Source organism: Lingula anatina, chromosome 1, assembly GCF_051362555.1.
Source record: "Lingula anatina isolate TDL-2025a chromosome 1, LinAna3.0, whole genome shotgun sequence".
Taxonomy (NCBI): domain Eukaryota; kingdom Metazoa; phylum Brachiopoda; class Lingulata; order Lingulida; family Lingulidae; genus Lingula; species Lingula anatina.
Genome location: NC_141767.1, coordinates 1,498,112 through 1,518,180, shown reverse-complemented (window position 1 = coordinate 1,518,180; position 20,069 = coordinate 1,498,112). Strand labels below are relative to the sequence as shown.

Sequence of the window (20,069 nt, the reverse complement as noted above, 5' to 3'; positions counted from 1 at the left end):
TTTTACTTCTTCAAAAATAACAATTTAATAATATGAAGTCAAAATACAGACACGAGACCATACAAACAAACTAACAAAAATTATTTAGCCAAAGAAAACGCAATTATTTCTAAATGGAGGTGAGAACCTTTCTGACGTCATCTGTTTATGTGTAGGTACACAAGAGGTGTGAGAAAGCCGCAGAATTTTGTAGATCGGGGATGGCAAAACCGGGCAATGCGTCGAGTTATGTGCAGTTTCTGGAAGAATTCTGCAAAGAGCATAAAGGCACATACACAGATGCCGATCGTCTGCCAATAAGAATCGAAAATCTGACCCTCTCCATCACAGAAGTTGAAGGAGAAAGTCTTGATTTGGCCTTGCAGTACCTGGAGACTAAGTAAGTTAAAAATACTCCATATCATAAATATTCACGAATTAAACATCAGATGTATCCGATCACTTTAATTGTTACTCTACAATTAGCCAACGTATATATCTATCATAGGCCGTGCAAGGTAACAAGAGAATCTCTTAAAACTCTATATATCCAGTGAAATTGTGTATGTTTTGCCGACGAATATAAACAAATGCAAATGCACAGATTTAATACGTTAAATGTTAGTGGAAGTTTCTGTGCATTGCTCATTCAGGCCAGTTTTGATGATAATGTCACAGCAAGTGGAATAGAAGTCAACATATATTTGATTTGATCTGCATAGCTTTCACTTATGATGTTTAGTTTTTAAACTAAATAAGAATATTTCAGTTCAAGTTGTTACACTTTTAATACACCAGCATGCAGGTATCGGTAACGTTAGCAACCTACTCAGCTGTCTTTGGAAGTGCAGTAAAACAATAACATATTTGACTTTTGCTTTTCTAGGACATTTCTTCTATGTCCAAGCTGTCTTATGAATAAAAAATGATATTGAATAAAATCAGACACCAAACTGGTAAACATGATAAGTAACCTTAGGTTATTCCTGACTTGATGAGCAACAGGCTATTTATGTTATAATATTTAATTAACCATCACATCTAGAGTCCTATGTACAAGAAATTCAGATGAAATTTGCATTCAGGGTTGAGCTCAATAAAATTCTTCAGTTGATCAATGGAGCATAGTTTCATTTAGATAAAGGTCATTAAAATGATAGCGATGCCATGAATGCAACCTGCAACCTTGTTAATTTATTTTTTAAATTTTATTTGATCTGCTTGATCTGACATTATAATATACTAATCAAATCATGTCTTATTTAATAAGTTCTCCTAATTGTTTCATATGAAAAATGCATGAAAGTAATGATGGTCACAGACATATAGAATGCATATGTAACCAGTTAGTTAACACATTTGATTGGGTGCTAATGAAAACTCAGTAGAAATAACTGTCTATCAAGTATCAGTGCCATGCATTGTAAGGAAGGCATTCCAGACATTTATACTGTATATTATAAAGCATACAATACTAGTTTATCAATGTTTGAATATCTTTATAGTTTATGTTGGAGGTCTTCTGTTCTGACAAATTTCCCCTGAAGCACCCTCAGGCATTTTACTGTAGCCAAGCAGCCAAGTAATTAAGTCTTAACAGGCAGCCAGTTCTTGGTAAATTCCCCAGTTTCCCATTAGGAACTTGTCCAATGTGGCTGACAACTATTCTAATAGGCATGTTCTCTATCACCCTGAGTTTCTGGGTACTGACAGTGACTTTCCTCTACCCAGTATATGTTCTCTATCACCCTGAGTTTGAGAGTACTGACAGTGCCTCTCCTCTACCCAGTATAAGTTCTCTATCACCCTGAGTTTCTGGGTACTGACAGTGACGTTCCTCTACCCAGTATATGTTCTCTATCACCCTGAGTTTCTGGGTACTGACAGTGATGCTCCTCTACCCAGTATATGGTCTCTATCACCCTGAGTTTGAGAGTACTGACAGTGCCTCTCCTCTACCCAGTATATGTTCTCTATCACCCTGAGTTTGAGAGTATTGACAGTGACTCTCCTCTACCCAGTATATGGTCTCTATCACCCTGAGTTTGAGAGTACTGACAGTGACTCTCCTCTACCCAGTATATGTTCTCCATCACCCTGAGTGACAGAGTATCAGCTGGAACTGTCCTTTTACTGATCTTTGTCAGTGTTTCATCCACTGGAAACTATAAGCATATGAGCATATATATACTGGTTTATTGATGAGTGTTTCTGAAAGACTATGAAACTCAGGCTATGAGGGATTCATCTGTACTGGCAATTTCCCAAGCAAACCACAGTACACAGTACACAGCAGTGACTTCTGGCAGCTAGCAGGAGCTTATATCCTGGGAACACTTTAGGCCAAAGATGACAACATCCCAATTATATAGGACAGTGTCATTATTTCTTTGCTGAGAAAATTACTTTCCCCAAAGCATGTATCTGCACTGAAATACTTCCACATAGATCTCAAAAACTTCTTTAGGGATGATTAGTGATTACAAATCTTTTTACAGTATTTTTTAAGCACTGCATCATGTTTTGCCCTTTAAAAACTTTTCCATCTTTTCACATCCTTTGAAAAAATAGAAAAAGGAAATCACTCCATAGAATCTTATACTTTTTTTGAAGGCACAGATGTCGTGTGAAATGTGCTGGAAAAATGCTTTTTGGAAACATAAAAAACTGAAAAGTCTTTTGCTCTGTATTTGATGAAAGAAATTCAAATGTAAATTAAACCACCATGGTTTATATATTTACATCATTGTACCATATATATATATTTAAGAGACTTGACCAAAAGAGTTCTAACATAAGATGTGAATATTGGATATAGTAATATTAACATTTAATCTTTAGCTTATGCTATAAGATAATTACTTACTAAAGTGATTCACTGTTCTTTCATGCCAAAACCCGAACCATTCCCATAATAAATCACGCTGAGTTGAAGTCTGAAAGTTTCTTTTCTATGTTTGGACTATGATAGAAAGTGTTTTAGTGGAAATGTGAACATGTTTATTATTTATATATATATATATAAGAAATAGGACCCTAGGTTTCCTGGGGGTGGGGCTGTCCCTGGGGGGTGGATGTGAGGATGTGTGGAGATAAGCAGTGGCTGCCCATCGACCGCCTGTAGTAATTATTTTCATTGTATGACTTCAATATCTGACAAACAGTTTTGAAGCAGGTTATAATCTGGAGGATGAAATCAAGTTGTCTGCGAATGGTGCCAATCAGTCAGCTCTTGTTTTCTTGACCTTACTGTACGACAGATCAATCTGCTGCAGTTAAGTGGGAGAATGAGCTAAAATAGCCAGCTAATTGAGTTCTGCCCATTGTGTTTGGTGGTTGTAGCTTAATGAAAAGCTGTACGCCATGCAGTTCTTTACATGCAATGTATTCAATAAAGGATTTAATATCCGCCAAATTCACTTCAGGTGAATGTATGGAACTTTTTTTCCTTTATTTTACCTGGATTGCTTATGATGATGATGATCAGGGACAGATCCAGGTATTGCTGAATTAAAGCAGACAGCAAATTACTGTATTCAGTATTTTACACTATAGAATTTTTAATATATATCTAGGTAAAGTCTAAGCTTTGAAGAAAAGATAACTCAATTTTATTTATGTAGACTACAGATAGCTATAACACATAGTAGTTTGCATATAAATGAAAGATGGTTAATTTGATGGAAAATGTTTTTTCTTTTGTTCTTTCCACAAGGGTCATTTGGCATGCTTCTTTACTTATTTCTATTCATCCACTCTTCACGAAGATTATCTTTGAAAGGTTGTCTAAGATCTTATTCAGATGTGGTTTTACAGGTATTCTGTAGTAGACAAATGAAAGGAAATGTGCCAAGTTGGTTGTCATAAGTGAGAACAGACTGTAGACAGATCACTTTTGTTAAGCAAGTATTCTGAAAAAAAAAATAGGTAGAAGCTCTTTTTTATGGTAGTGTGTGTTTGTGTTTGAGAGAGAGAGAGAGAGAGAGAGAGAGAGTATATGGGTGCCTTTGTGTATGTTTGTGTGTATGCACCTGTGTGTGTGTGTGTGTGTGTGTGTGTGTGTGTGTGTGTGTGTGTGTGTGTGTGCACGTGTGTGTCAAATCCAACCTTCAGTTTGCATAATCACAAGTTTAAATTTAACCTGCATATGTCCTTGTCTCCTTACTAATACAAGGTTTGTAAACAAAAACTTCCGATTGAAGATGATTAAAATTCTGATTTTAATATGTGGGCTTGATTCTGAAATAAATGCTATGTTTTCTTACTCAAATTTATAGATCAAGAATTACTGTTTGCTTTTGTAAATCAGCTGCATGGATTTTACAAAAACTTTGTACTGCTCAGACATTTGGGTGAATGGACCAGCTATCCATATTTTCTTCAGTTTAGCACAGTGCCCTGGCAGGTGAAGCTTTAAAAACTCCAGTACGGCAGCTAAATTGAAACTGGGTACTTGAACTGGACTGAACATCCTGACAGTGCTCTCATCTGGTATTGATCCCCTCCAGGTCTTTTCATCATCTGCCACTTCACACTGCCACAGAGGAAAAAAAATACAGCATCAGTCCTTGAGTGTGGAAATTTGTTTTTGGGATTTTTATATCATTTAGGCTTGTGATGAGAGAAAGTTGGAATGGTTTATGGCTGTCTGTAGCTGAGATGTACAGGAAGAAGTTCAGGGGTAAAACAAGAGTGCCTTGTAGAGCTGGGCTTTTCTTGTTGTCAGTTTTGTTTAAACCCAATAAAGAATTTACAATATCAATATGCATTTTCCTTTGATATAGTTGCCAAGGTAAATGTTCTTCATATTGTTTGGCCCTGCCAAAAATTCTTGATATATGATGTGCACAGCATAAGGCCAGGTTTTCAAATTCTCTGAAATCAGATTGACATAAATTTTCAGGAATATAAGGGGCATAGATTATGGGAGCTTATTTCATTGGACAGGACATGATGCTTGTTTTTCAAGCAAAATGTTTTTAATAGTCTGAAAATCATTTTTTTCTACATACTTACATAAGAAACAGAACGTGTGTGTGTGTCTGTGTGTGCTTGCGTGTGTGCGTGCGTGTGTGCGTGCGTGTACATGTGTTACAGCAGGTCACAGTTTCTATTAGTAGCTGTTTTATTCAGGGGTTTCGATGTAAGACAAAAAATCTTTCAATGCAAGTCTCTAAATTGCAGCTGAAATATAAAAAGTGAGAAAAAGCAATTAGTGGTATGACTGAGAAGACTGCAACCTTTTTGAAACCTTTTCAAGTTGGTAGACCCTTGTAATTCAAAGACAAAAATAACACAGACCTCTTGGAAACGTAATGTAACCTATTTACATGGTTGGTGAATCTTTGAAGCAAGCTAAAAGTTAATTATCTATCAGTCGAAGCCTCTCTCACTGTCTGTTACTTTCCTTTCTACTGCATCTTGTTGAATTAAGAACGACTGTCCTGATTGAGTGCATCTGTCTGAAACAGCCTATGACTTCATAGGGTCATCTTGCTTATCATCCAAGGACTTGGGTAATTTTAAGCATTAAAAAAAAAACAGGGTGGACCTTTTCCCAGCCAAGGGTAATTTTAAGCATTAAAAAAAAAAAAAAAAAAAAAAAAAACAGGGTGGACCTTTTCCCAGCCAAAAGGGGTTTTGTTCAACATCCCCCCCCCCCCCCCCCCACTCCCCTGGGCATGGACCTGATTTCACTGATATTTCCTTACGTATATATCCAAATAGAAATGGTTGCTGGTTTGAGGGTTACTACAACAGTTTTCTCTAAGTTTTGTTGTATAGAGTGTTGTCATAGACAGCAGACTGTATTGATAATGAGATTACAGGTGTCAAGTTTAGGTCTGTTCTGTATCAAGCAGTGTCTATTGATATGACATACTTGTCTGTATGATAGGGCACTTCAGGATAACCACCCTGTTGAACACGCCAGAATTGAGCATGGCTTTTATACTGCATTAATCAATAAACAAAATCCAATTAAGTAGACATTGATTATGATATTTCAGAATTTTATTGAACGGGCTGAAGTTTGACTAAAGCAATTATTATTAATGCTACACATTTGAAGCCGGATTTTGTCAGAAACCAGTGCTGGAAACATCTATTACGGAAATGACTCAGACTTTTCAATGGGGACAAATAATCAAGTTTTCAGATACATTTTAGAATAATAAAAAATGTATTTCTGTGTAGCATTTATGGTACTTTTTAATAGAAAAACTTAGAATGAGACTAATTGGTAGCTTGCTTTTCAGTTTTGTTGCAACTGCTCAATGGAATGTTTTCATTTTAAGAATTTAGGACTAAAAAAATGCAGTATCTGTAAAAGTTCACAATTTCTCCCATTGAAAAGATTCAGTCATGACTGTATTTGCTGTATCCAGCTCTAGAGATTAGTTTCTAGCAACCTCTGGTGTATTTGGGACAGATATGTACTGGTTACTTCAGATGTGATGGATATATGTATATGTAGAACTTGGATGTTCTTAGACAGGGAATGTCATCATAAAAACATAACTTGTGAATATGATTTAAAACAACCTAAAATGGTATCTCAGTGAAGATTGACAGCATTTTGGCTTAAGTAGACTGTAAGGCATCTTTAGAAAAAAAAAAAAAAAATGAAGTGGCACCTTTACCAGGTTATGCAGTCAACTTTCACTATGGTTACTAGCTTATTTTGCATCAGTCCTGACAAATATGTAAAAGGAATATTAAGACTCAATCAGATAATGTGCTTCAGCAAATTAATTAATTAATCAGCTTTAAAACTGCTACATCAGTGATACATTTGTGTAAAGTAAAAATTAAATTTTATTTTGTTTAAGTAGAAAATTTAAGCAATAAGCAGAAATTCCACTTGCGGCTTTGAGCAAAGAAGCCATTACAAGATTTTCCGGATAAAGATAAAGGAATAATCCAATTTGTTCACATATATAATCAACAATTTGTTCTACGAAATCACAGAAGTGGAGCCTAAGCGTAATAAAATCTACCAGTCTGAGAATTGAATGCTCTTCTATGATTTGTACAAGTAAGCCTCACAATATTTCAATTATGCTTTTAATTTCCTGTGGATAAAGAGGTGCAGGGGACATCTAAAGAAATGAACAATTTTCATATTCGTTAAATTGCACATCGTTTCCTTGAACAGATATATTGATTTGCCATTTAGCAAACTGAAGAGTGTTGCACTTTTTTATCTGATATTCTGTGTGGAATCAAGATGCCCACCGATTCCCTAAGAGAAAGCTGTGCTGTCACTGCGCTGTATTAATGAGCTCTAAGACTTGCCTTTAAGGTCTTGCTGTGGGAGTTTCCCAGGAAAAATTGTTTATTAATTGGCATTAAGAAGTTAATTCACTATTGGAAGCATGAAGATAAGTGCCCATAATCTCTGGCATTAGAACACTTTTATTTTGCTGCAGGAATGAATACATATATGGTGCTGACAAGATGGAAGTCAGGCAGATTTTAAATCAGTCTAGGCGAGATTGTGTTTGCATTTCAATCTTGCCTGTGATATATGCTTCTAAGATACATGCTCCAGGGATTTCTTGTGGCTGTATTTTAATTCAGAACCTTCCAATCAGAGTTTTAAATTCTTGCTGTTAATATCCAAACTTTATTTAGCAAATCAAGCATGCACCCCATAAATGGTTGTGTGCTTAAAATAGGGACATAATCTCATAACCTACAAAATCTCTGTTTTGGTCAATACTACAGAAAAATTATCAACTTCTGAAATCTTTCTTCCTATGCTTTATTTTCCATTTGACATTCAATGGAAAACATGGTAAAATGTATATTAACCAAATAAATACAGTTCTTTGTGTTCAGCCAAATGTGTAATAGAAAAATTGAACCGTGTGTTATATTCTTTTGCTGAATTTGAATATGTTCAGATATATTCAGCACAATTTAGTATTCTGGCTTGAGCTGTCAGCAGCAAATGAAGTGTGATTCAATATGTTCATTTTTTCCAGGAAATGTCCTACTCTCTTGGCATATGCTATTGCCCACGCGGTGGCCGTCAAGATGGTGAAAAGTGACCTATCACACATCCACAGTGAAAGCAGCGAGGACGAGATACAGCGTAAGTTGTGGGCGTGTAAATGTGGAGATCAGTGTTACTCTCCACATGGGGGCCAGGTGAAACTACTGATCTGAGGAGAGAATAGAACTTGGTACTAACTGCCTGAAGATTTCTCAGTTCTCTTTAAGCTTCTCTCTCACTCTATGTCTCTATCTCGTATATTTTATATTCCATTTTATCAGTTGAAATGTCTGTCAACAGTACCAGCAGTAATATACAGACAGCCTATCAAAGTTTATAGGATGCCAACACAGGCGGTTCACATTCAAGACTCTAATGGTATCTGACTGTGAGGGTATAAAGGTAGCCATTGTATTAGTAATGATGTATTTATGCCTTACGTAAGGTACTGGTACTTTGTCATTTTCAAACATTTATTATGTGCTTTGATAGCAGGGAAGATATATTAAAATTTTTGGACCTTTTTTACTTTGCCTGGTTCTTAATGAAAAGTGTGCCTGATTTCTCTGGTTTGTTGGCATTGATTCGGTGTTTTTATTCCTTTATGTGTGAAAGCTCATTAAAATGCAACTGCTTTTCATTAGTCCATCACGTTACATGTAAGCTGTACTTTCATTTGCATAATTTATGCATAAGTGCCTCGATGACATTGACTTTTGCTTGCCAGTTTGCTGAGATTTTAGGTTGAGATAAAAAATTTCAAGAGTAAAATCAATATAGTTTGATTAAATGAATTGGTCAGGGTAAAGCAGCATTTTATGTACTGGACTGTGTAATTTTAGGAGCCTTTCCTGGCCTTAATCTGATAGTTGACTTTGAGCGTAGGCCTCATGTACTGTTATATGCTCACATTAACCCTGCACTCTCTGGCCCCTGTTATATCCTGGCCTACCCTAGCCATACAGTCTGTATATATATATTAATACCCTTGCAGAGGTCCTAACATGAAATTAAAGCTTCAGTTTTACTCCATTTCACAAAAAGCAAAAAATTAAATGACACTGATCACATTCAGAATAAGCTGATCTACAGACTAACAGATCTGCAGATCAGATATGGCCAATCCACTTAAAAGCAAGCCATCTAATCCCCTGAAGGTCTCCCTGCCTCCACATGCCATTTCTGCAGGAGCTGAGCAATTAAACCTCGGAGCTAAGATTTATAATCCATTTAATGCTATGTACTTCTCCTCAGAGTGAAAAGGGACCTTTCTCTCTCCCCTGCCCCCCCCTCCCCTGCCCCCCTCCCCTCCCCGTCCTCTACCCCGACCATCTATCCTCTTTTCTCCTTTTACACACATATGCATACACACTATGCACTTTTTCTTCTACTGGTCAACAAAATTTATAAAATGTGCATATTTTAAGCATGAATCTACAGCATTTGCACAGATTGATTTGACTCAGGTTAGGTGTTTCATGCTGAAATTTTGTGGAAAAATTTCCCTAGGCTAGTGCTTACAAAGCCGCACTTCATTGATTTCTAAATTTGTGGTAAAGATGCATTAACTTTAAAGATTGCATTTCTGTACTTGGCTCACACAACTGTAGGGTTGCATGAATAATTCTGCATTTTGTAATTATGCAATTTCGATCTACTCTTTTCTGATTATTATTGTTATATTTTTTTCATTTATTCATTATTATTATTATTATTTTATTTTATTGAAAAATATAGCATTCCTTACAGGTAGATGCAAATACTATTTTTAAAGCCAGTGATAGATCTTTTTAAATATGCACACCACAACTTCAAAGCCTTTTCAGGTAAATGAAACATTTTAGACAAGCCTGTTAATAAGGCATTGAAGAGGAGGCATAATTTGTTGTTTAATCCATATTTGGTGTGTGTGTGTCTGCCAAAATTATCTCCACAGCAAAACTGCAGTGGTATTGGCTTTATGGTCCTTGTTGGGTCTGTAGCCTACTTTCCTTCTCCACACATACGTACATACATACATGTTCACTGCATAATTCTTCATTACAGTACCAGTGTGGCGTAGATAAGCCAAATGGTCCAATTTTCCGTTTGGTTATTCAAGTGCAAATGAAAGTGCAGTTTTTGTCGTATCAATGTAATGTTGACATTTTATGATGGCAAGGAATCTTTCTGTGTGATTTCCTCTTGGTCCTGACTGACTGCCCAGCAGATGAAACACCTGGGGCTGAGATGTGAGTGCTAGTCGCCAGGTGTCCATGTTATACAGGCTTCGTGGACCAGCTCTTGCTGCTTCTGGTCTTTGGGCAGAAACCTGAGAGATGTCAGCCAGAACAATTTCATTAATGGGCTATTCTTTGGTTTCCTATACCTTATGGACAGGATTTTACCTTATTTTTTAAAATCATGTATTTGTCAAATTTGGCAGGAATACTGATGAGACTAATTTCTTAACTTGGAGTTAAAAACACTGACAGTTTCTGAAAAGTGTAAGGATGTTCACATTTTCTTCTGTCAAATCAAGTTTTTCTTGTACTTGTCAAAAGAAAGTACATGTGACATTTGGGTTTCAGAGCTCATCATTTTGTATCAGTATTGTGCACATAATACTTCACAATTTCTCACCTAGTAATAGAATGTAGAACATGAATCTTGTATGAAATTAATTTCCTGATTTTTCATTTGAGTAAATTTTTGTCTAAGACAACATTTCAAATCATTTTCAAAATAGTACATGAAAGCGGGGATGTATTGTATATCATATAAACGTATTCAAGTCGACCAAGACATGCGTACTGTCAACCCAGAAATATTTGTGCGTCATTCATTTTATTTCATGACAAGAATAAAAAGAACGCTAAAAAAGAAAATGGTTGGACAACTTCAAATGTCAAAACGTATAATTCATTCAGTAGGCAAAAAATTAAATGACACTTGAATAAAAAAAAAGTAATTTTAAAGCTCAGCAAAAAATCCTGGTTTTACAGTCCACTTCCCACTTCATCTTATCTAAGATATCATATTTATTGAAACCCTGGCAGAGATATTGCAATGATCATTGACCCTAAGATGCCCTTTGTCTTGACCATGTTCATTAAAAGTGATATCTTATATAGTCAAGTAATGAAATTAGAAAGCCAATTCATATTGCTGTGCAGGTTAGCAGACGATTCTTTTTCTGTTCATTTTGCTGATTGTTAACTGATTAGGATTGAGCATCAGTCTAGGCAGGTGAAAAACTTTCAGTCTTGAAAAAAATTTTTGAGTTAAAACCAACAAATTGAAAAATTATGTTCCATAACCAAGCTAAATGATTAAACAGTTGACAAAATTTTACATATGTGTGAACACTGATTTGGCTTTGTATTCATCATGCAAAATGTAACCACATGAACCTAAACTGTTGAGTTAATATATATATATATATATATATATATATATATATATATATATATATATATATATATATATATATATATATCCCGACTGACATGAAAGGTGCTGATATTTATGTATTAGTTCTGTATTGATTAGTTTGTATTGCTCAAACCAACTGGATCTGTTGGATTTGGCCACTTCCATAGACATGGGGAAAGCTTTGGAGGTAATGCAGCTGGTGCCTTTGATGATATTTAGGCATGATTCATTTTTATGTAATTTTGTATTTCCACGTAAACGTTGCCAGTCCAGAGGACCTGCATCAAAAAAAAAAAAAAAAAAAAAAAAATCATGCAGGACCTCTGGCTTTTCAGGCAGTCAGGACCCGTCAGACCAGCAATTTCCCTATGTCTGGAACTGCCAGTGAGTAGACACCCAGGGTGAATGTTTCCACCCAATGGGGTAGTGGACGTACTCGATTTACTGACCTCTGTGAACTCAGACCATTGCGCCCCCCCCCCTCTCCTGTGTACTTGATGTCATTGCTCTGGGATTATTGATTCCATATTCACTGTAATGCCCACAAATTAAAGCTCAGTTGTAAAGGAATATATGCTGTTATTGCTGGCCTTACATTGTAAACAATTACATAAAAATAAATCATTCTTCTTTTCTGTGTACATTTACATTTTAGTTCAGTATATATCTAAAACTTATTGGTTTTAATCAATGGGCAGTTTTCTCTCTCTTTCCTAGAAGAGGCTGGTTTTTCTGCTGCAGGTGATACCAGATTCCATTACACTGTTGTCAGCTGCCATTGCTGTGGTTTATCTGCATATTGATCACTGTGAATTACTTTACCTTGATCAGATGAATGTTTATCTCATTCTAAGGCAGGATAAAGGAGCGCTGAAATTTTATCATGCTAACTTGATAGTCTATTCTTTGAATGTAGATTAATTTTAATCACAAGTGGTTTTGATTTAAGATTCAGTAAATCCTATTAACCAGAGTAAAATTTCTTCATCCCCTAGGATTAGATGCTAACTCATTTGGCCGTGAGTTGTTTAATAAAGTGGACGAAATGTGTAACCAGTGGCTAACACATGGTATCCCAGAACTCCCCACTCCCAGCGTGCACCACTCCATCTCTGTACACACCATCAAGAACACGCGCAGGAAGATGGAAGACAGACACGTGATCATCGATGATTTGAACTCTCTGTTTAAACTCAAGGTAAAAAATATAGAACTTTGGACAAAGAGCCTTAAGTTGGATCTGTTTATCACCAGTTAATGTAAGTGATTCTCAATTTAAATGTTTAGCCTGCATTTGTATATATTTGTATGTATTTGTATGGACTGACGATGTTCAGAACTTAGTAACTGGCATTACCTTCTAAGATTTGGCCATCTTTAAAGGCATTTTATGATTTGAACTTTCTTTTTGGACTCAAGGCAATTTTATGGAGTAATAAATCAAAAAGTTATAAATAAACATTATCATAATTATAGCAACAGACTTATAAAAAACCAAGGGAAGATATTTTAATTGCTTTCAGAAGAATTTTTTGTGCACATCATATTTCAACTAGATATCTAATAATTTTAAGATTATTAAGTGATAATGAAAAGTGTACCCCAGTAGGTGATGAGGTATTTATGTGTTGAAAGATGCACTACCTCTCAACACGCCAACTTCATTGCAGCTGTTATCATATTACATATCAATATCTATGAACTCACATGTCATTTTCTTTAGCTATTACTTTTTGAACCCAGAGCTTATCTATTTATATATTAATTTCCAGTTGGTAATTAAACTTTCATTACATATATGTGATTCCAGCTGTTAGATATTTATCCAGCTGATACTTTGCCAAATCCAAAGCATATGTATTAGCATTGGAAATTAACTTCAACTCAATTTAGATTTGATGATGGATTTTTTGTTATCAGTCTTTTAATAAGTTAGAAGAAGCTGAATTGTATTAGCGTCTTTATGCATGGTGTAATTTATTCGTTTTTACATTAAGATTAAGTCACTGAGGCAGAGACAATCGGATTCTGTGATAGATATCCAATTTCATTTTGAATAATCTGCATGCAAAACCAAAAAAAAGGAGAGGTGGGGTTGTATGATTGGAGAATTTCCTCTCTTCAAAAGCGATTTTCCTCTTTGTAAAGGAATGATAGTTAAGAGATTTGCAAAATTCTTTGAGAAATTGTTTCTGGGAGATGAAGAGTTTTGTTCCAGTAATCCACATTCTCTCTGTATCCACTTCATGGAGCTGCTGAGGCAGGAGATAAACAAAATTTACTTAGGCCGCATTCACATCGAGTTGAGCCATGGCTCTACAAAGCCACGACCTAAATATGGCGGAAGTACATGAAAAGAAAACAGCCTAATTTTTTAAGTCTCTCTGCCTCTCACACGCCTCACCATGCATCGTCCCAATGGAGCCGAGATTTAATGACTGTACCCCGCAGGGACGACGCATGGGGAGGCGTGTGAGAGGCGGGGAGACTATTAAAAGATTAGGCGGTTTTCTTTTCATGTACGTCCGTCATATTTAGGTCGTGGCTTTGTAGAGCCATGGCTCAACTCGATGTGAAAGCGGCCTTAGTTCTTGTATGACAAATTTAACAAAATTGTCATGAATAAATGCAGTTTGGGAAAAACACAATATTTAAATGGGAGAAATGCTCCCTTGTTTGCTTATTGTACCTACAGCTCATGTTGTAGAAGTAACTTGGGCCCCATACAGAATAGGAGACCAAGTAGTCCGAGGGTCAAATATGGCTGACCCACTTGAATACTTCCCAACGGGATATCTATTTAGTGTCTATTAGCGGATTAGATGGCAAGCTGTGTAGTGTGTCGCCATATTTGACCCTCGGATTAATAAGTCCCCTGTTCTGAATGGGGCCTTGGTTTTCGACTAGAACTATGTCCAAGGCAAGGTGCTACATGTTGTATGTGTTTTATGATTTAAAGGGTCATCCACCACAGTCCTACTATGCAGTGTTTGATGGTCACGGCGGCACAGACGCTGCTGCGTACGCTGCTGCACATGTTCACCTGAACATCATCCAGCACCCAGCCTTCCCTGAAGACATGGAGACAGCCATGAAGGAGGGTTATATAGCCACAGATGAGGGCTTTGTGGCAAGATCTAACAGAGAGGTGAACTGGTGTGATAATTATTTGTTGCAAGTTGAACTATTTGTAATAAGCCGTTGCCATGTAAATTTAATGCACTGAATATTTGTGATAAATTGTTACCATTTAAATTTGTTGCACTTAATATTTGTGATAAAGTTATCAAACTATCATGTAAATAACTGCCTTAAAACATTTGGGGTAACTTTTTTCTGTGTAGATTTCTGTGGATAATCATTACTGCACTGATATGTAAAGAATATTTAAAGTGGAGTAAACTTTGTATTTAAACTATAAATGAATTTAAAAGTTAAAACTATTTTACGTTTATCTCCTGCACTTGTAAAGTATATTTTTTTTGGAATATTCTCCTATTGCAGAAATTAAACAGTGGTTCTACAGGTGTGTCGGTGTTAATGAGGGGGAACAAACTCCACACGGCCTGGCTAGGGGACTCCCAGGCACTGCTAGTTAGAGACGGCACTCCCATACAGCTGATGAAACCACATAAACCAGAGAGAGAGGTGAAGCTTTATGTTTGATTTGGCTGGTGAAAAAACTTTTTAAATACATTTATCTGGTTTATCATGTAAGAGTTGTCTTCTGTTGACTTGAGTTTGAAAGAATATCTGAGATATTATCAACAAAATCAGATAATGGTGTCAGTGAAGATTATATAAATTGCGTTAAATTGTAGTTTTAACATTTCTCTCTGAAAATTTTTTGTATTTTTGTTTTTTATCAGGATGAGAGGAAGAGAATAGAAGGTCTGGGTGGCTGTTTGATATGGTTTTCTTGTTTTTATTTATCAGGATGAGAGGAAGAGGATAGAAGGTCTGGGGGGCTGTGTGATATGGTTTGGGGCCTGGAGGGTCAATGGTGCTCTCTCTGTGTCCAGGGCAATAGGTAATACTTCATCAGCTTTAATTTACTAAGTCTTCCTTTTACTTTTTATGGACTGTTTTTAATGAGGCACTCAAGTGTAGTTTTAATTTATTAGCACTAGGATTTTCTGCTCCTTATTGCTAAAGTTAAGCTTGATAACTAATTGGAATCATGATTATTTTGTGTTTTGTCTCTGTTTTTTCTCCCTTCCATTACAGGTTTGTGGGTACAGGTTTTAATGAGATGTTTTAGCTTACTTAGGGAAAAAAGCTTTATTTGAGTTATATTTTACTGATGAATTATTTGATTATGGAAAATGCTGACTTGTGAACGGCCAGTTGTGACCACTGCCCAGATTTATATTTATATTCATTGATATATGATTTGATTCCAGGTGATGCTGACCACAAGCTCTCTCTAAGTGGACAGACATAAATAACTTATGTCCAACAAGATATTAATTTTACGATAAATTTCTTCCAGGTGATGCTGACCACAAGCCATACGTGAGCGGAGAGCCTGACGTGTCCACTGTCCAGTTGGACGGGACAGAAGATTACATCATCCTGGCCTGCGACGGCATGTGGGACACCATCCCGTACAACGATCTGGTCAACTTAATCTATGAACACTTTGACACCAACAAGGGAACTCGGGACAACATAGCCGAGGCATTAGTGAAGGAGGCCAAGACGCGGGGCTCAAGTGACAATATCTCTGTGATTGTGGTGTTTCTAAGAGACACTGTAGGCACACCCAAGGTTGAATATGTGGATGATGAAATAGATGAGGAAGAGTCCGGCAACAATGGCAAGAAGAAAAATGACATTAATGATAAGAAGCCGTCAGATGATAGAGGCAAAGATAACAAGAAAGACATCCCATTGCAGGTGAATTTTGGAGGACCTGGCAGTCATAGTTCTGGGGGGACAACAGATTCGAAGGACATGTCCAAGAATGGGAAACAGTCAAATCTACAGCAGAAGAAGGAAAAGTTTGGAATCCATCACTCTCAGTGTTCAGTGTCATCACCAATCTCCTCAACAACATCATCATTATCGTCATCCACAGGTGCTTCTTCAGTTTCTAGAAAGATCAATCCTGGTGACATTAAGCAACCCAGAGGTTCAAAATCTTTGAAATCTCCTCCTGCGCATCTAGCGCCATCTACCACAGGACATAAAGTCAGCTCCTCTTCTTTATCTTCATCTTCCCCACGCTTTTTACACTCTGATCAACAAGCGGATAACGGTTCTACTGCTGGGGGGCTGGAAAGCAAAAAACTTTCTAAAACAGGGAAGACATCTTCATTATTACCAAATAAAAAGGTTGGACTTAATCCAGCTGGGACCCTCCCCCCAAACTGTAGCCCCAGGACTGTGAGTGTGAATCTTCTACCAGGCAAACACCCCTCTATATCTTAAAACAAGGGTTGTATATATAGTAGTGGAAGTTTTTTAATTGGTGGAGTAAAACACTCAATTTAGGTTTTGATTACCGAAAAATATCTGTAAGACTTCAATGAAAGGCCACTCTTTGCAGCATTATGGTATTGCTGGGTTAGCACTGGCAATTTTTTTCTCATAGCCAAATCGCTACTTTTTCAACGCCAATTTTTTTTTCCAAATGGTTTAAATGGTTTAAACAAGTCAAATCAACCATTTTTTGTTTAGCCAACTTAAGTCAGTTTTAGCATTTGGCTAAATTGTCGAGTGTTAGCGCTACCCCAGTATTGCCTTTGGCACATAAATTCTTTGAATATGTTGCTTTTGTAACAGCCATGGGGTGATAAATAAGATATCATTTTGTAGTATGAAGTGCCATTTTGTTTGATAAGAGTGGAGAATTTTTGGGAAATTAAGATTTAACGTTGTTTTGTTTGTTATCCACCCAATACATCCCTACTACAAGCTTGAATTGAAGTGTTTGCAGTTGAATTAAACAGGCATAACTGTGTTTTTTTCTCTTATTGATTTATGGTGTTCTTTTCCAGATAGTACTGATCACTATCATCATTTTTATATATGGTGTTCCCAGATTTTCCTCACGAAGATAAGTTTATTATTGTCTAATTGGTTTGATATTTTGTCAGATCCATCCTTTACAGTTCTGAATACATATCCGACTGGTTCCACTTTTAGAGTTAAAATATGCCCAGTTACTTTTGGCCTTTTTAACCTAAAATGTGGACCCTATGTGGGCATTAGTACTGCAGTAGTACATCTGTGAACAGTAGAAATATTTACAAAGTAAAATTAAGTTGAGCTAAAATGGGATCCTCTTTATATGATCAACATACCCGAGTCTGTCCATTGTGTTCTAGGTCTGTAGAGCTTTAATTGTTACATTATTTTAAGTTTGGGGTAATTGAAGATCCTAGGCACATTTGGCCCTGACTTGCCATGTAAGTAGAGGTTTGTTTTACACATGGACACTTACTGACAGATTAAATTTAAAGCACAAATTTATGTTTTACTTTTATCGGTCACTTTTCTCTCTCAGGAAAAAAAACAAGAAACTGACTGACCCAAGAACTAGTCACTTTAATTGGACTTCCAACCACCTGTCTCATAAATAATACTAAGCTTTGATACTTTAACTAAGGTTAGGGCTCAAACAGAGAGGCTACCTCTTTACCCGTGAGATTCTTCCTTGTGAATTATTTCAGGTAAAAAAACGGTCCTTTTTCTATGTCTAATACTTAGGCTAAAACTTTTTGTCTAGGCAGCTGTTGAATCGTCTGTGAAGTTATTTTCTAGATTAGAATGATTTCTGTATTTTTATATGTATAATTCTTTAATGATAAACTTGTAGCTTATGGTTTTCATCATAAATAAAGAAGTAGGTATTTTAATAAGATATTATATTTCCTCTAATAGGCAGTGTTGGCCCTTTTACTTGGAAAGATTTTATTAATGGGAGAGTGAGATATAGGTTGTTGCCTTTGTTGGTATAGAATCCACACAGCCCTTTGCCAAAGTACAGATGACCCCGATGTTTTCATAAGTTTTTTTGTCCTCAGCCTATGTTGTTGAACTAAGGCGTAGTTACGATAAAGGGTATAGGGGAACTTAAGTTTTGGTGCAGTCTTGAAAGTGGGTAGTTGAGTCTGCCTTCATTACCCCCTCCCTTTAGTTTTGGTCAAGGTTCTGACCCAGCTCTCCGCCCCCTTTCTGTTCTTGAAAAATAATCAATAACTGGTGTCAGTACAAGCACACCTGTTAATACTGACCATCTAAACATACCCAGTTCTGAGGACAGCTAGGACAGAATTGGTACCTACCCAGGGGAAAAGACATATATTTATGTTTGAAGTAATTCTTGAAGACTTTTTATTTGATCTGCTGTGAATGGGATTGTTATAATGATAAATTATTGACACAGATGATGTCAGGTAGATCTGAGAAAAGTTGGGGATGTTTTATGTTGTATATGTTGTTGTGATACAGAAATTCAAGGTAAAGTAATTTAAGTGAAATGCATGTAACCAGCTGAAGGTACAGCTCTATAACTATTCTAATCACAGATTAATATATATGATATTTTTGCAAAATCATTTTAGATAGCTGCATAATAGGTTCAGTGCAGTCCCTTTAGTTTGCAGTTTGTACAGAGGACAGTCTGCACAAAATTGTCTCATAAAGAGTAGAAATAATTTGTTTACTGATGTGCATCTCCCAGAAGTTGATTAAGAATTGTTGTGCCTACTTTGGTGCTGTTATTGTTGTTGATATTATTTAATTATAATACCCAAAAGATGAAGCCTTAGAATGTTAATATATTGTTATGCTCACAGATTTAAATATTTTAATTGTAATTTGGAATGGATTTTTCCTCCATCTTTAAGACCCATCAAGGCAGCTGAGAGTGATGCATTATGGGTTGCACCCTGCGTGTCAGAGTCCCATGGGAGACTGCCATACCAGTACATGCTGGCCTTCTATATTAAGAGAGCCTCCTGTTGTTACCCTGCAACTCAGTACGTCCATAGTGATACTAATAAATAGGTCCTGAAAATACTAATATGGATTAAAAAATGATAATTACTGTTTGAAGTTTGATGCCTTAGTTGGGTCCATCGTTTCTTGATAACTTTTGTTGGCTAATGATATATTTTTGCCCGTTTTGTTTGTTTTTACACTAGTAGTTAGATAAATTGTTCATATTTAAGAAAGAAACACATCTTAGTGTTAAAATATAAACTGTAATATATTGTACCTTAAAGATAATTTAACTTTGTTCATTATTTTTACTTGTCTTGCTGTTCAATGTCATTTGGGCATCAACGTTTTAAACAGTAAAGTAAACATTATGGGTTCAATATTATAAGCCCAAGTTTATAAGTTGTAGATTGAGCCATACTTACTTTGTAAAGATGTAACTCTCCACAAGTCATATTATTGTGCTTGGGTTTTTAAAATAATTTTATGTGCACATTGAACTGGGATTGTGATGTTAGTTGGAGAGCTGGGAAGTGCTCTCTTTTTACAGATCCCTAGTGTCTGAAGTTGTAAGAGCCAGATGTCAGTCTATGTGCCATATTATGATGAGTTGTACGGTTCAAATTTGAAGATGTTCTTGCATGTTTAACCTATCGGATAAGATATGTAATTGTTATACAAGTGTTAATAACATAGTTCTTTAAAAACAGTCTTGATATTTTCATAT

General features: G+C 36.1%; 1 protein-coding gene across 2 annotated transcripts; it reads left to right on the top strand.

Annotated features, from left to right (window-relative positions):
* The first annotated feature begins 135 nt into the window (after positions 1-135).
* Positions 136-20,051, top strand: LOC106153513 (protein phosphatase 1F). Of its 2 annotated transcripts, XM_013527480.2 has the most exons (7): positions 136-379; positions 7,968-8,077; positions 12,388-12,590; positions 14,352-14,540; positions 14,897-15,040; positions 15,329-15,422; positions 15,885-20,051. In XM_013527480.2, exons 1-7 carry the CDS (start codon positions 201-203, stop codon positions 16,823-16,825), a joined length of 1,860 nt encoding a protein of 619 aa, XP_013382934.2. In that variant the 5' UTR covers positions 136-200; the 3' UTR covers positions 16,826-20,051. The 2 variants fall into 2 exon arrangements, with proteins under 2 accessions (XP_013382934.2, XP_086855804.1); XM_086999678.1 differs by lacking the exon at positions 7,968-8,077 and having other exon boundaries at positions 210-379.
* Positions 20,052-20,069: the final 18 nt, after the last annotated feature.